The 13,391-nt window shown below is 38.6% G+C and overlaps 1 protein-coding gene across 1 annotated transcript in view; it reads left to right on the top strand.

Annotated features, from left to right (window-relative positions):
- The window catches only part of SH2D4B (SH2 domain containing 4B), a 295,071-nt gene that overhangs the window by 109,737 nt on the left and 171,943 nt on the right, over positions 1 to 13,391 (top strand). Inside the window, exons 2-3 of the mRNA XM_006903190.1 lie at positions 8,665 to 8,824; positions 10,577 to 10,724. Of these exons, the coding sequence (XP_006903252.1) occupies positions 8,665 to 8,824; positions 10,577 to 10,724 (308 nt within the window). The remainder of the gene's footprint in view (positions 1 to 8,664; positions 8,825 to 10,576; positions 10,725 to 13,391) is intronic.

Here is a 13,391-nt window from a genome sequence, read left to right as displayed (position 1 = left end):
CATGTTGCCAGGAGGGACGGGTCCTTGGAGAGGGACATCATGCTTGGGAGGGTGGAGGGACAGCGCAGGAGGGGAAGACCCCCTATGAGGTGGATCGATTCAGTGACTGGGGTAATCGGGATGGGTGTGTCAGAGGCGGTGCGGTTGTCGCAGGATAGAGCAGTGTTTATGGCTGTTGTGCATAGGGTCGCTATGAGTCGCAAATGACTCGACGGCACATAACAACAATAACATATTCTAAGAAGTGGAATAGCTGGCTCATATGGAATTTCATGTTCAGGTTTTTGAAGAAATGCCAAACTGCTTTCCAGAGTTGTTTTACCATTTTACAATTCCATCAACAATGTGTAAGAGTTCCTATCTAGCCACATCCACTCCAACATTTATTACTTAATGGCCAGCTAAACGTTGCCACTGCTACTGGGATAACATGGTATCTTATTGTGGTTTTGATTTGCATCTCTTTTATTTTGAGCATTTCTTCATGTGTCTGTTGGCCATCTGAATGTCTTCCTCTGTGAAAAGACTTTCCATGGCTTTTGCGGTTTTTTAAACTGGAATATTAGTCTTTTTCTTCTAGAGGCCCTGTAGGATTCTGTAAACTTTTGTGATGACACCCTTTTCTGAGATGATATTGCAAAATGGTTTTTTTCCCCGGACAGGTTTTCTTTTCTCCCTGTTGGAAAAGGTTTTTGGATGAGCATGGTGATTTAATCTTTATCCTCTTCAGATTGTGTATTTCTGACTATATTTGGTAGTACCTTTATACAATAGACTAGGCCTTCTAAGCTTGGTCCTTATTTGTCTCTTAGGAGCTTTATGATTTTGGACTTTATGTAGTCCAGTTTTGCCAGCATCATTTGTTGATGAGATTGTTATTTCCCCATCTGATATGTTTTATTTCCTTGTTGACTATCATTTAGTTGATTGTAGGTAGACAGGTCCATTTCTGCATTCTGAGTTCTATTCCACTACTCTGTGTGTCTGTTATTGTACCAGTACTATGCTGTTTTGGTTACTATTGCTGTCTAGCAGGTTTTGAGGTCAGGGAGGGCTTTGTCTCCAACCTCACTTTTGTTTCTCAGAATTGTTTTGCTTATTTGGGGTCTCTTGTCTCTCCAAATTAATTTGACAATTTTCTTTTCAATCTCCTTGAAAAATGAATTTAGTATCTATATTTAGATTGTGTTGAATAGGTAGGTTGTTTTTGGTAAGTTTATGATTTTCACTATATTGCATCTTCCTATCTGTCAACAGGACACATTTTTCCATTTCTTTAGCTCTTTAATTGTGTCTTGCAGAAATGTTCTGCAGTTTTCTTTGTATAGATCTTTGTATATATTTTTTGTCCTTTGGGTTGTCTGTTTCCACTGTCTGCATACAGTAAAAATTTAGCCATCTCTTTGCTGATCAATATGCATTTTATTTCCTTCTCATGTCATATTGTCCTAGCAAGTACTTCCAATAAAATATTGAGTAGCAGTTGTGACAGTGGACATCCTTGTCTGGTCCCTGTTTGCAGAGAAAATGGTTTTAGTCTTTCTCCATTGAGAATGATATTGGCTCTTGGTTTTATATATATACTTTTGACAAGGTTGAGGAAATTCCCTTCTAATCCAATTTAGATGATTCTCTTAATCAGGAAGAGGTGTTGAATTTTGTCAAATGACTGTTTGTTTTGTTAATGTGGTGATTTACAATGATTATTTTCTTATGTTGAACCATCCTTGCATACCTCTTATGATTCTCACTTGATCATGATTAATTATTTTTTTGATATACTTTTGGATTGTCTTGGATAGGATTTTGAAAAGGATTTTTATGTCTATGTTCATCATAAATATTGGTCTGTAGTTTTCTTTTTTGGTATTATCATTGTCTGATTTTGGTATTAGACTTTTGCTTGCTTAATAGAATATCTCTGGGGGTTTTCTTTCTTTTTCTAAATTTTGAAATAACTTAAGTGGAATTGGTGATAAATCTTTTCTGAATGTTTGGTAGAAGTCAGCAGTGAAACCATATGACCCAGGACTATTTTTGTGAGGGAGTCTTTTAAGGACCTGCTCAATTTCTTCTTTTGTGATTGATATCTTCAAGTATTGTATATCTGACCATCTCAGTCTAGGGAGGCATGAGTTTCAAGGAATTTGTCCATTTCCTCTAAGTTTTAAAATTTATCCAAGTATGTTGTTGTTGATGATTGCTGTCAAGTTGAGCACAACTCGTGGTCACCCTATGAACAAAGATCTGAAACCTTTCTATAACTATCATTTCTCAAATTTCATAGAGTTTCCAGAGGCATACCGCTTAGGAAGTCCTCTGATTCTGTTGTGATGTCACCTCTATAATTCCTCAATCGAGCTATTTGTGTCTTCTCCTTTATTTCTTTTTTTAAGTTTGTTAATGGTTTGATAATTTTATTGACCCTTTTGAAAAACCAGCTCCTTGTCTTATTTATAGTTTCAATTGTTTTTCTGTTTTCTACCTCGTTGGTTTCAGCTTATAATTTTTCTTATCATTTTCTTTCTTCTAGAGGCTGTTGTTCTTGTTCCATTTGATGAACATATTGAGTTAGATTATTTATTTTGCTTCTTTCTTCATTTTTATACTCAAGCAATTTGTGTGCAGGGTATCTGAAATCAGCTCTCTTGCAGAGAGCTACAAAAATCCCTTCCCTCTGCCTGAAGTTCTGTGTTCTAATATCTCTGGTCCTGTTTGGTTCCTCAGATGGCCCCACAGTCACAGAGGCAAGAACCCCTAGATGGAGGTACCTACAATCCCAGGGACATCTCAGTCCTGTCTCCCTAATGCAATGGAGAATGCTCACTCACTCTTGGCCTCTTCTGGAGCAACTCTAGCTGTCTGGTCTAGATTTTCAGGTGAGGGTCTGGGTATGCAGCAGTCTGTGTGTTCCCAGATTATTTGTCTAATGAGGGACAGATGAAAAAAATATGATGCTAAAAGAGGGGGTTCAGTGAGTAGGTCATGGTTCAGCAGAAACGGTTGACCATACATTAGCTCAAAGGGGCTCAGAAAGGATGGTGAGTGGGGTTTTGCTCAGATACAGGCTAAGACAATAGGAAATAAGTTGCTGCTTTCCACACTCTATTTATGGAAACTACAACATAGGTTATCTGACAGCAAACTTCAGAGGTTGTACAAGAGCTGCTGTCAACAAATAGAGCATGGTCTGGATTAGGAATGGGTTGGTCAGATAGAGAGGGAAGTAAAGAGCCTGTATCTTCAAGGACTTCAGGGAAACTATGGTCATAATAAGTCGAGGTGTTTACTGAAAGTAGGGTGGCTGGGTTGAGAGTTGGTTCTTGAGAGAGTCTAATATTAGGGTTCTCAAGAAAAAGTAGATGGAATTCTTGTATCCACCCATGGGGAAATAAAGATGGAAGTGCTGGGAAAGCAGATCTCGAAGTTTATCGCTAGAGAAGACTTGCAGAGGCCTTCTCAGGGTGAATTTAAGCACCTCTTTAGTGAGGAAAGCTTCTACTGCTACGGATCACAAGCTGGGTTACCACACCTGGGTGGTGACATTGAGCTGCTTAGAGAGGTGTGCAATGGGTGGTTCCAAAGGACTGAGTTAAGATGCCACCAACAATACCTTGTTTTTCATCAGCGCTGAAAACCAATTTTTTTTTCTTTTTTCTATCTCATTGATTTCAGTTCTTGTTTATATAATTTCCTTTGTTCTAGAGACTGTTGTGCTAGATTTTTGTTCTTTTTCTATTTGATATGGGTGTTGAGTTAGATCATTAATTTTGCTTCTTCGTTTTTTTATGTGTTTGCATATATTAACTGCCCTGTGAGGACTGCCTTAGCTGCATTCTAGAAGTTTTGTTTTGTATTTTCTTTATAATTTGGTTTTTTAATATTCTTTATTATTATTTTTAATTTTAATGAAAATTTACAGAGATTTTTGGATTTTCATTCATTCATTGTTGCACTTTTTTCCCTGTCCACCCCTTCCCCCACTGTATACTCTTCTCTTTGAAAAGTAAAATTCTTTCATTGTTTTATGATCCCTTCCCCCAGGTCTACCCCAATATGCAGCCTTAGTTCTGGACTCCTGTCATGGCAATAATACCTAATTGCATTTCCCTTTTAAACAGTTTTCTCCCTTATCTGTTTCAATGCAGTATACATTATTTATCCTCACTTTCTCAGTCTTCCCCCAACCCTAATGTCAGTCCTGTTTTACAACAGTAAAACAACCTAAGTGTCCACCAGCAGTGAATAAGGGTTCTAGTTTTTCCACAACCTCACCAGCATTTGTTGCTTGCTGTTCTGTTAAATTTTGCTAATTTTACTGGGATGAGATGATATCTCATAGTTGTTTTGATTTGCATCTCTCATAAAGCTAGGGATTTTGAACATTTCTTCATGTGTTTGTTGGCCATCTGAATGTCTTCTTTGGTGAAGAGTCCATATCTTGTGCCCATTTTTCAGTTGTATTGTTTACCTTTATCTTGTTGTGGTGCTCAAGTATTTTATAAATTCTGGATATAAGTCCCTTATTTGACATGTCATTACCAAATACTTTTTCCCAGTCTGTGGTTTCCCTTTTTACCCTGTTTGAGAAGTTTTTGGATGTGTATAGGGATTTATTCTTGAAGGTCCCATTAATCTATTTTATCTTTTCCTGGTTGTAGACATTATGATTTGTTTTGAGGAATTTTTTAATTTTTTTTATTCTTTTGTAGCTCAATTTTGTTTTAGCAGGGTATTATTTAGCTTCCACACGGGTGGTTTTACAAGGTTAATCCTCTTGTGGTTCATTTAAAGTTTTATGGCATTTGGGTATGAGAAAATACTTTGTATTATTTCAGTGTTCTTTAATTTTTGAGGCTTACTTTGTGGCCTCATATGTGATCATTTTTGGAGAATGTATTATGTACAGTTGAGAAGTAAGTTTTTTGTAGGTGCTGTACAAGGTCCATCCACAAGGTCAAGTTTGCTTAATGTATAATTTAGATCTCTTTCATCTTTGTTAACTTTCTTTTGAATAGACCTATCCTTTGGTGAGAATGGTGAATTATAGTATCTTACCACTCTAGTGGTGCTGTCTATTTCATTCTTCAATTCTGTTAACAGTTATTTTATGTATTTTACAGATCTGTCATGTGGTTTGTAGAGTTTTACCAAGGTTATGTCTTCTTAATCTACTGTGCCTTTAATCATTATATTGTGCCCCTCCTTATCTTTTTTAATTATTATTATTAATTATTAATTTTAATTATTAAAATTATTATTAATTTTAATGAAAATTTACAGAGACTTTGGTTTTCTATTCATTCATGGTTACACTTTTCTCCCTGCCCACCCCTCCCTCCCATTCACTCTTCTCTTCGAAAAGTAAAAGAAAAATTCTTTTATTGTGATACAACCCCTTCTCCAAGTCCACTCCACTATGCAGCCTTAGTTCTAGACTCCTGTCATGACAATAATACTTAATCACATATTCCTTGTAAATAGTTCTCTCCCTCATCTGTTTCAGTGCAGTATATCCTATCTTTCTCAGTCTCCTCCCTATCCCAGTATCAGTCCCATTTTTAGGATATCCCTGAAAGATGTCCTTGTTTTGTGTGAATGTCTGGGAATGTTTGATCTACCAGTCAACATCTCGGAAAGATAAGAGATAATGCGATTACCCCTGCAAGCATGTTCCTAGGACATATATAAACCTTTGCCCTGGAGATTAAAGGTCGCTATTCACCATCAATGAGTAGTCTGAGTCCTCATTTCAACCTGGTCTCTCCTTTGGTGGAATTCTCCCGATGTATCGGGGCTGGATCGCCGGTACTGGATCCTTATACTCATTCTACAATAAAGGTATTATACAATATTTATCCTTATGGGACTGAGTTAGTTCACTCAGCATAGTGCTCTCCAGTCCCTCCCAAGTTAGGTAAACAAATTTACAGTTATTGCTCCTGCGTGCTTCCATTGTGTGAATGTACCATAATTTCTCAATCCATTCATTTGTGGTTGGACATTTGGGCTGTTTCCATGTTCTTATGATGGTGAATAATGCTGCTATGACCATTGGTGTACAAATCTAAGTTTGTGCCTCAGTTCTAATATTCTCAGGGTATATTGCAAGTAGTGGAATAGCTGGGTCATAAGGAATTTCTTCTATGTTCAGCTTTTTGAGGAAGTGCCAAACTGCCTTTCAGAGTGGTTGCACCATTTTACAATCCCATCAACAATGTGTAAGAGTTCCTTTCTCGCCACATCCTTTCCAACATCTATTACTTGCTGCCCTGATAATCTTTGCCACTCTTACTGGAGTGAGATGGTATCTCATTGTGGTTTTGATTTGCATCTCTCTTATTGCCAGTGATTTGGAGCATTTCTTCATGTGTCTGTTTGCCACTTGAATATTGTCCTCTGTGAAAATTCGTTCCATGACTTTTGCCCATTTTGTAATTGGGTTATCAGTCTTTTTCTTGTGGAGGCCCAGGAGTATTCTGTAAACTTTTGGTATAAGACTCTTGTCCGAGATAGTATTACCAAATGTTTGTTCCAGTCTTTAGGTTTTCTTTTCACCCTGTTGGAAAAAGTTTTTGATGTGCACAGAGATTTAGTCTTTAGAAGGTCCCATGCATCAATTTTATCCTCTTTAGATTGTGCATAAAGAGCCTTCCAAATAGTGTATAGTCTTTATTTGTGGTTTTCATTGTTTCTTCCGTTTAATAACTTTCTTCCTAAACTGTTAGAATGTCTCCATATCAACGTATATCTTCATCCTTCTTGACTCTGGTGTATTTATTGAGTCTGCTATATTCTCTGTTTTCTTGGAGAAAGTGTAACTTGTATTTTCAGTGCTTGGAGCTGCCTACTGTTTTCTTGACATGATGTGAATTTTTTCTTGATGATTGTTAGACCATTTTTATTTCATCTGCGTAAGTTGTTGGTAGTTCTTATCTTCACAATGTTATTGATTACTTTCCAGCTTAAAATGTTCAGTCGATGGGTTAAGCCACTGACTCTACTGAAAATCCTTTCTGGGAAAATTTGCATTTCCTAAAGCTCTCAGGTTCTCTCTAGTCTGTAATGCATTCCTACAGGAATCTTGCCTTATTGTAATTCCTTTTCCTGAACTCTGCTGTCCTCCTTCATCTGGTGGTTTAGTGGTGCAAGACCAGGTGTTCAACTCAAGAAGTTTGTGTGTAGGGTGTTTCAAGTCAGCTCTCTTTCTCACAGTTCATCGTGCTATCTGAGAAAGATGAGAAAGCTTTTCCCCTACTTACAGCTCTTTGTCCCAAACTCTCTTGTCCTATTTGACACCTGGGTTGGCCCCTCAACTGCAGAGGCAAGGATCTCCAAATGAGGGGACAATTACCCAAGGAAGTTTCAGTCTGCTCCTACCCCACATTAACCTGAATATGCTGGCTACAAGGAAGAGTGTTTCACCTAATGGTTCTTTCTTTCCTGAAGCCTAATGTCTTCCTTTCTCTCTGGGATAACCTGAGTTTGTGTACATGGGGGTCTCAGGTCAGCTCTCTGTCTCATAGAAAATTGAGTAAGCCTTTCCCCTCCTTGTAGCTCTCTTTTCCAAACTCTCTTGCCCTATTTGGCACCTGAGATGGCCATGTAGCCACAGAGGCAAGGATCCCTCAAAGGAGGGAGCTTTCACCAGGGAAGTTTTTCCCAGGGAAGTCTCCTTTTTCTGTGACTCTATTATTAATGTTTGTTAATTAGTTGCAGTGACTCCATAGAACTTTTAGACAGCTCTCATGATTATAGAGTTCTTTTGGAAAGCAAAATTCAGATTGGATAATATTTCAATTGGAACAGCTTCTTCTTCCTCTTGCTAACAGGTAGACCTCCTTCTGACCTCAGCCTTTTGGGTCTGTTTCTGGTCTCTGGGAAAATGTCACAAAGCTTTTTCAGCTCTGCCAATTATGCATCTTCCTCCTTCTCACTCCACTCCACTCCACTTTAGCAATAAGTCTAGTTGAATATTCTGGGCTCTGGCTCTGTGGGGCAACAGTCCTTGTTCAACTTTACCTGTCATTGGTCTCTGGTTCTCTGTTACCTCCATTGTAACTGTTGCTGCTACACCTCCATTGCACTCCTTCTAGTGTAGGAAGCTCTGACTAAAAAAAGATACACTATATTCTCATCTTTTTAATAATAGGGAGATTCCTGTTTTCTGCTGCCAGATTTAAGACTGACATAATGGCAAAACAATAATTCTGTTGTTAGTTTTCTATACACTTTTTTTTTACATGTTTCCACCCAAGCAGTGCTATTTACTTCAATCATATTATTAGAGTCTTTCTCAGTCTTGTGGTGAAAGGCAAAGCCAATGGTTAAAAAAAACTACATTGAATAACCCATTATAACACAGCTTTCTTCACATAGTTCTTGTCTGCTTTTACCTTCTGTACTATCCACTAAAAGTCTCCAGAACACTTAATCTTGAGCACTTGCTCCAGTAGACTGACCTGGCTGCTGTAATGTTCTATAGAAGCAGTGAGAGGGAAAAAGATTGTAGCTTTGCATTCAGGCCAATATCTCTATGGAATATAGTTTTAGGTCAGAATGTTCTGTAGAGGGATGTGGTGGTTGTGAACCATCTGCTAATTTAAGCCATTTCTTACTAATGAGAAACCAGATCTGTTTCTTCTTTCTTCTGTTGTGAAACAGTGAGTGACAAACACATCCAGTGGCTCCTAGGGGCAGATGGTGAGGTCTGGGTCTGGATCATGGGAGAGGCTCCTGGTGACAAGCCCTATGAAGAGATCTCTGAAGAGCTGATCACAGAACGGGCACGGCTGCAGGCACAGAAGGAGGCTGAGGAACTATGGTGAGAGGCTCAGAAGGGTGGTAAGTAGGTCTGAGCTTAGAGCCTTGGAGTAAAGGTGTATTGATGACAATTAGTTGTCATTGTGTGGGAGGAGATACCAGACAGTTCACTGGCTATACTGAACTCTGATTAAGGTACACACACTCATACATACACGCATACATACATACATATGTTTATACAAACATACATCTCTTTCTCTCTCTCTCTCTCTCTCTCTCTATCTATCTCTATCTCTATCTCTATCTATCTATCTATATAGATATCTGGTGGGCTAGCAGCAAGAAGCTGTACTGTCATCCTGAAGGCACATGATTCAAATCCATCAGGTGCTCCATGGGAGAAGAATGGGCAGTCTTCTCCTGTGAGATTAACTGCCTCTGAAATCCTGCCAGAAGGTCAGCTATGGGTCATTTCCAAATAGACAACAAACACACCACCACCACGACCACCACCACTATATATGTATGTATGTATATATGTGTATATGTGTATATGCATATAGGCATATATGTATGTGTGTGTATATGTATATTACACACACACACACACACACACACACATAAATCTTGACTCTGCTTCCTAAGCCACATGCCTCTGGAAACTGATGAACATAGACAAACAACTATAGTTTATAGCAAAAGGTTCAGGTCTTTTGCTCATAGGGTTGCTCTGAGTTGTGCTCGACTAGATGGCACTTAATAACAACAATAGTTAATAATAATAATAATTTGTAGTTAATTAATCTAGGGCTTCAGTCTGTGGTGTAAGCATAGCCTTCTTATATGAAGTTTAATTGAGACTACCTTGGCATATTTTTTAGCCTCCCAAAATTTTCAGTATGTTTACAACATATTATAGTAACATAGATTAACTTTTGTTCTGCTGGCTTCTCTTTATTTTATCCATTTTTGCAGACAAGATGGATAGCTGAGCCCTACTGTGAAGGTTAGAGGCATAAACAAGTTTTGCTTTCTATTACTCAGTTTGAAAATCCCCATGAAAATCACTCAAGATTCCTTTCCAATTTTTAATGAGTGTTTTAATTGTATAATATTTAAATACCATTCTAAACTACAAAGAAATTAAACTTCTAAGTTAACCACGATGAGCATTTAAGTGGCAGATGCTTTATAAACAGCTTTTCTCATACCATAACCTGAATAAAATATTTCCTGATTACTATATATTGATAGTATTATTTATTGTTGTTATATATTGATAGTATTATTTATTGTTGTTATTACATGTTTAAAGTTGGCTCTCCTCCTCACAATGGCCTTATGTGAAACAGAATAAAATCTTACTTGATCCTATACCATCCTCACAATCTCTGCCGTGTTAAGCCAACTAACTGAACTCACTGAATGTCTTTCTGTCTTTTCCTAACTTTCTATTCTTCCAAGCATAATGTCCATTATAGGGAGAACTCAATTTATTGGTAGTATTGATTGACATTTGGGTTCTTTACTGTTGTTTATACTACAAAAATCCTCTGATGAACATTTTCTACATACACCATTGTAAATGTGAACAAGAAGTGGGACTTCTGAATCTTGTTTTCCTTACTTACTGATTTATTCCTCCGATTTACTCCTGTGCATGTAAATATCATTCATTTCTCCATATTTTTTGAAAACGACTCTTGTTAGCTGTAGATATTTGCTATCCATATAGACCATAATAAGGATGTACATTGGTTTTAAGCTTCACTTGTTCTCATAAATCTTACTTGATGGTGTCTTTTGGAAGGAGGCAAAAGGAGGCAGAGATCACTAAGAAGTTCTGGGATGCACTGACCAATGAGAAAGCTCGGATTCTGGCTGAGAAGTGGAAGGTGGAGATGGAGGATCGCAAGGCTGCCAAAATTCTGGAGGAGCAGATCCATGAGGAGTTCAAGGTGGGCCATTTGATGGGTGTCCTTTGTGAATCCAATCTTCTCTAGCTCCCAAGGCCACTGAGATTGACCTCTTGTCTCGGGTATTGCATAAGACTAAGTGCTTCTTGAGAGTTACTTTCATGGGAACAAAACTCTGACATGTCTGAGAAGAAGGTATGTGATACATCATTTAGGCCAAGTCAGATGAGGAAATGTACAGGAGAAAACTGAAGGTCACTCTGAGGAAGAGACTTGTGAAGGCCACATTTAGAAGTGATTAGGTGCAGAGCTAGGACTAGAACTCCTTCATTTCAAACTGACAGTCCTGAAACAAAACTTGGAAACTGCTGAGTTTTTGATCAGTCAACATGGAGTTCCAGTTCTAACTTCACTGCTCACTGCTGTGTGACCTTGGGAAACTTACTAAACTTCGATGAGCCTTGTGTAAGCTGATTAACTCTTTCTGGTTTCATTTACAATCAGCTATGGGTGAGGAGCTCATTAACTGTTTCTGATTTCATTTACAATCAGCTGTGAGTGGTAAACCTCTTGCATAGGCAAACAGGATCTGGTGGGCGGACCTTTGTATTTAAAATTCGGTTGGGCCTGGTATTGTGTTTGGAGAGAATGGTTATTCTATGTGGTGCAACAATTGTCTGACAGTTTGCTAGTAAGATAACTTGAAGTTGCTGTGATACTGAAATCTGTGTCACTCGTGTATCAAATACCATATCAGTTTCCCATCGTGGACAGTTTGGTCAACCTTCCTGATTAAGCAGGATGGGCCATCTACTTCCTAAATAAAAGGCCTTTGAAAATCCTATGAACACAAAACAAAGAGACTAGTTATAGTAGTGTAAGTGTAGAGCCCAGATTGAAAGTCAGTTGAAATAAAGAAAATAAATAACAGACATTGTTTAAAAATTGGAACATGGAATATACAAAGGTTGAATGTTGGAAAACAGGAAATTGTTAAAAATAAAATGGCACACATCAATATTGACTACTAGGCATTAGTGAGATGCAATGAACCAGTTTTGGCCACTTTGAATCAGATAATGATATGGTATACTATGCAGAGTATGAAAAACAGGAAGAATGGTGTTGCATTAATAATAAAAAAGTCAATTTCAAGTTCCATCAAGTACCATGTTGTGAGTGATAGGATAATATCCATATGCATACAAGGAAGACCTGTTAACACTTGTTTGTTGTTATGTGCCATGAGTTGTCTGCGACTCATAGCGACCCTATGTGTAACAGCCCTAAACTCTGCCCTATCCTGTGCCAATCTCACCATCTCTGACACACCTACCCCTATTACCACAGTCACTGAATCAATCCATCTCATCTATGGTCTTCCTCTCCTGTGCTGTCCCTCCACCCTCCCAAGCATGACGTTCCTCTCCAAGGACAGGTCCCTCCTTGCAACATGTCCAAAGTATGTAAGACAAAGCTTCAGAATCCTTGCCTCCAAGGAGCAGCCCGGTTTCACCTTCTCCAGGACAAACCTGTTTGTTTTCTTAGCAGTCCTTGGTAATGAAAAGATTGAAATTAAAATAGTCCCTATAGTTCTCAGCTGAATTAAACTCAGGTTTCTATAGTTCTCAGCTAAGTTAAACTCAGGAATTTTTCCATTGTCCCTGGTAAAGCCCCACACCCAGGTATCCAGGGCAACAGTATTTCAAGAATGGCTAGCAGAAAGGCAGAGCAAACAAGCAAAGATTGTTTCTCAACTGATAACCCATGTGCCTTTGTTTCCCGACTGATAACCAATGTATCTTGTGCTTTTCCACTGCCCTGGAGTTTGAACTCATTGTATGCTTAAGAATTTGTGACACCACCCTATCTAACTGCTACATGTGCTACTGCCGCAAGTGCTACGTGCAAAAATGCTGTGTAAACCCTGAGCGAACACTGAACCAATGAATTCAAACTGTGCTTTCATCACCCAATGAGAAGCTGATACTCAGTTGTATCCCCCTAAAGTGTATAAAAAACCCCAACTTTGTCTGCTCGGGGTCGGCTCCTTTGTCTCCTGCTAGAGATAAGGGTCGGCCCGGAGCTCCGCAATAAACCTCTTATCTCTTGCTGTTGCATCAAGCCGGTGTCTTGGAGTCTTGGGTCTTCGCTGTCCACTCGGGACAGAACAGGACCAGCGGTTCGGGGGTCCTTCAGTATATTCGACACTCTTCTCCAACACCAGAGCTCAAAGGCATCAATTCTTCTTCTATCATCTCTAGTTAGTGTCCAGATCTCTGATGCATAGCAAGTGATTGCAAAGACCATGGCCTGTATCAGGGCACTTCAGTACTTTAGAGAGGTCTCTAACCACAGACTTTCTCATCACAATACGTCTTTTAATTTCCTGGCTGCTGTGACAAGAGTGTTGACTGTGGAGCCAAGTAAACCAAAACTCACAATCTCAATCTCTTCACCGATTGGACATCCACTTTCAAAATAGCAGGTCTTCAAAAACCCTATGTACAATAGAACACACTTGGACTAGCAGATAGGGCAATAGAGGTGGAGCTTTCAAGTATGGAAATACTAAGGAGGTGGAACAACTGTTCCAGACACCAGTGGCTGAAACATGGAATGTGAGAACTATGAATGTAGCAGAATTAGATATTGTTAAGGAAGAAATGAAATGCATAAATATCAACATACTAGGTATTGGCGAGATGA

The sequence above is a fragment of the Elephantulus edwardii genome, unplaced genomic scaffold, assembly GCF_000299155.1.
Source record: "Elephantulus edwardii isolate Elephantulus edwardi_28Jun2011 unplaced genomic scaffold, EleEdw1.0 scaffold00531, whole genome shotgun sequence".
NCBI classification, from domain to species: Eukaryota; Metazoa; Chordata; class Mammalia; order Macroscelidea; family Macroscelididae; genus Elephantulus; species Elephantulus edwardii.
The sequence above is the reverse complement of the archived record's forward strand: the minus strand, read 5'-3'. Positions and strand labels throughout refer to the sequence as shown.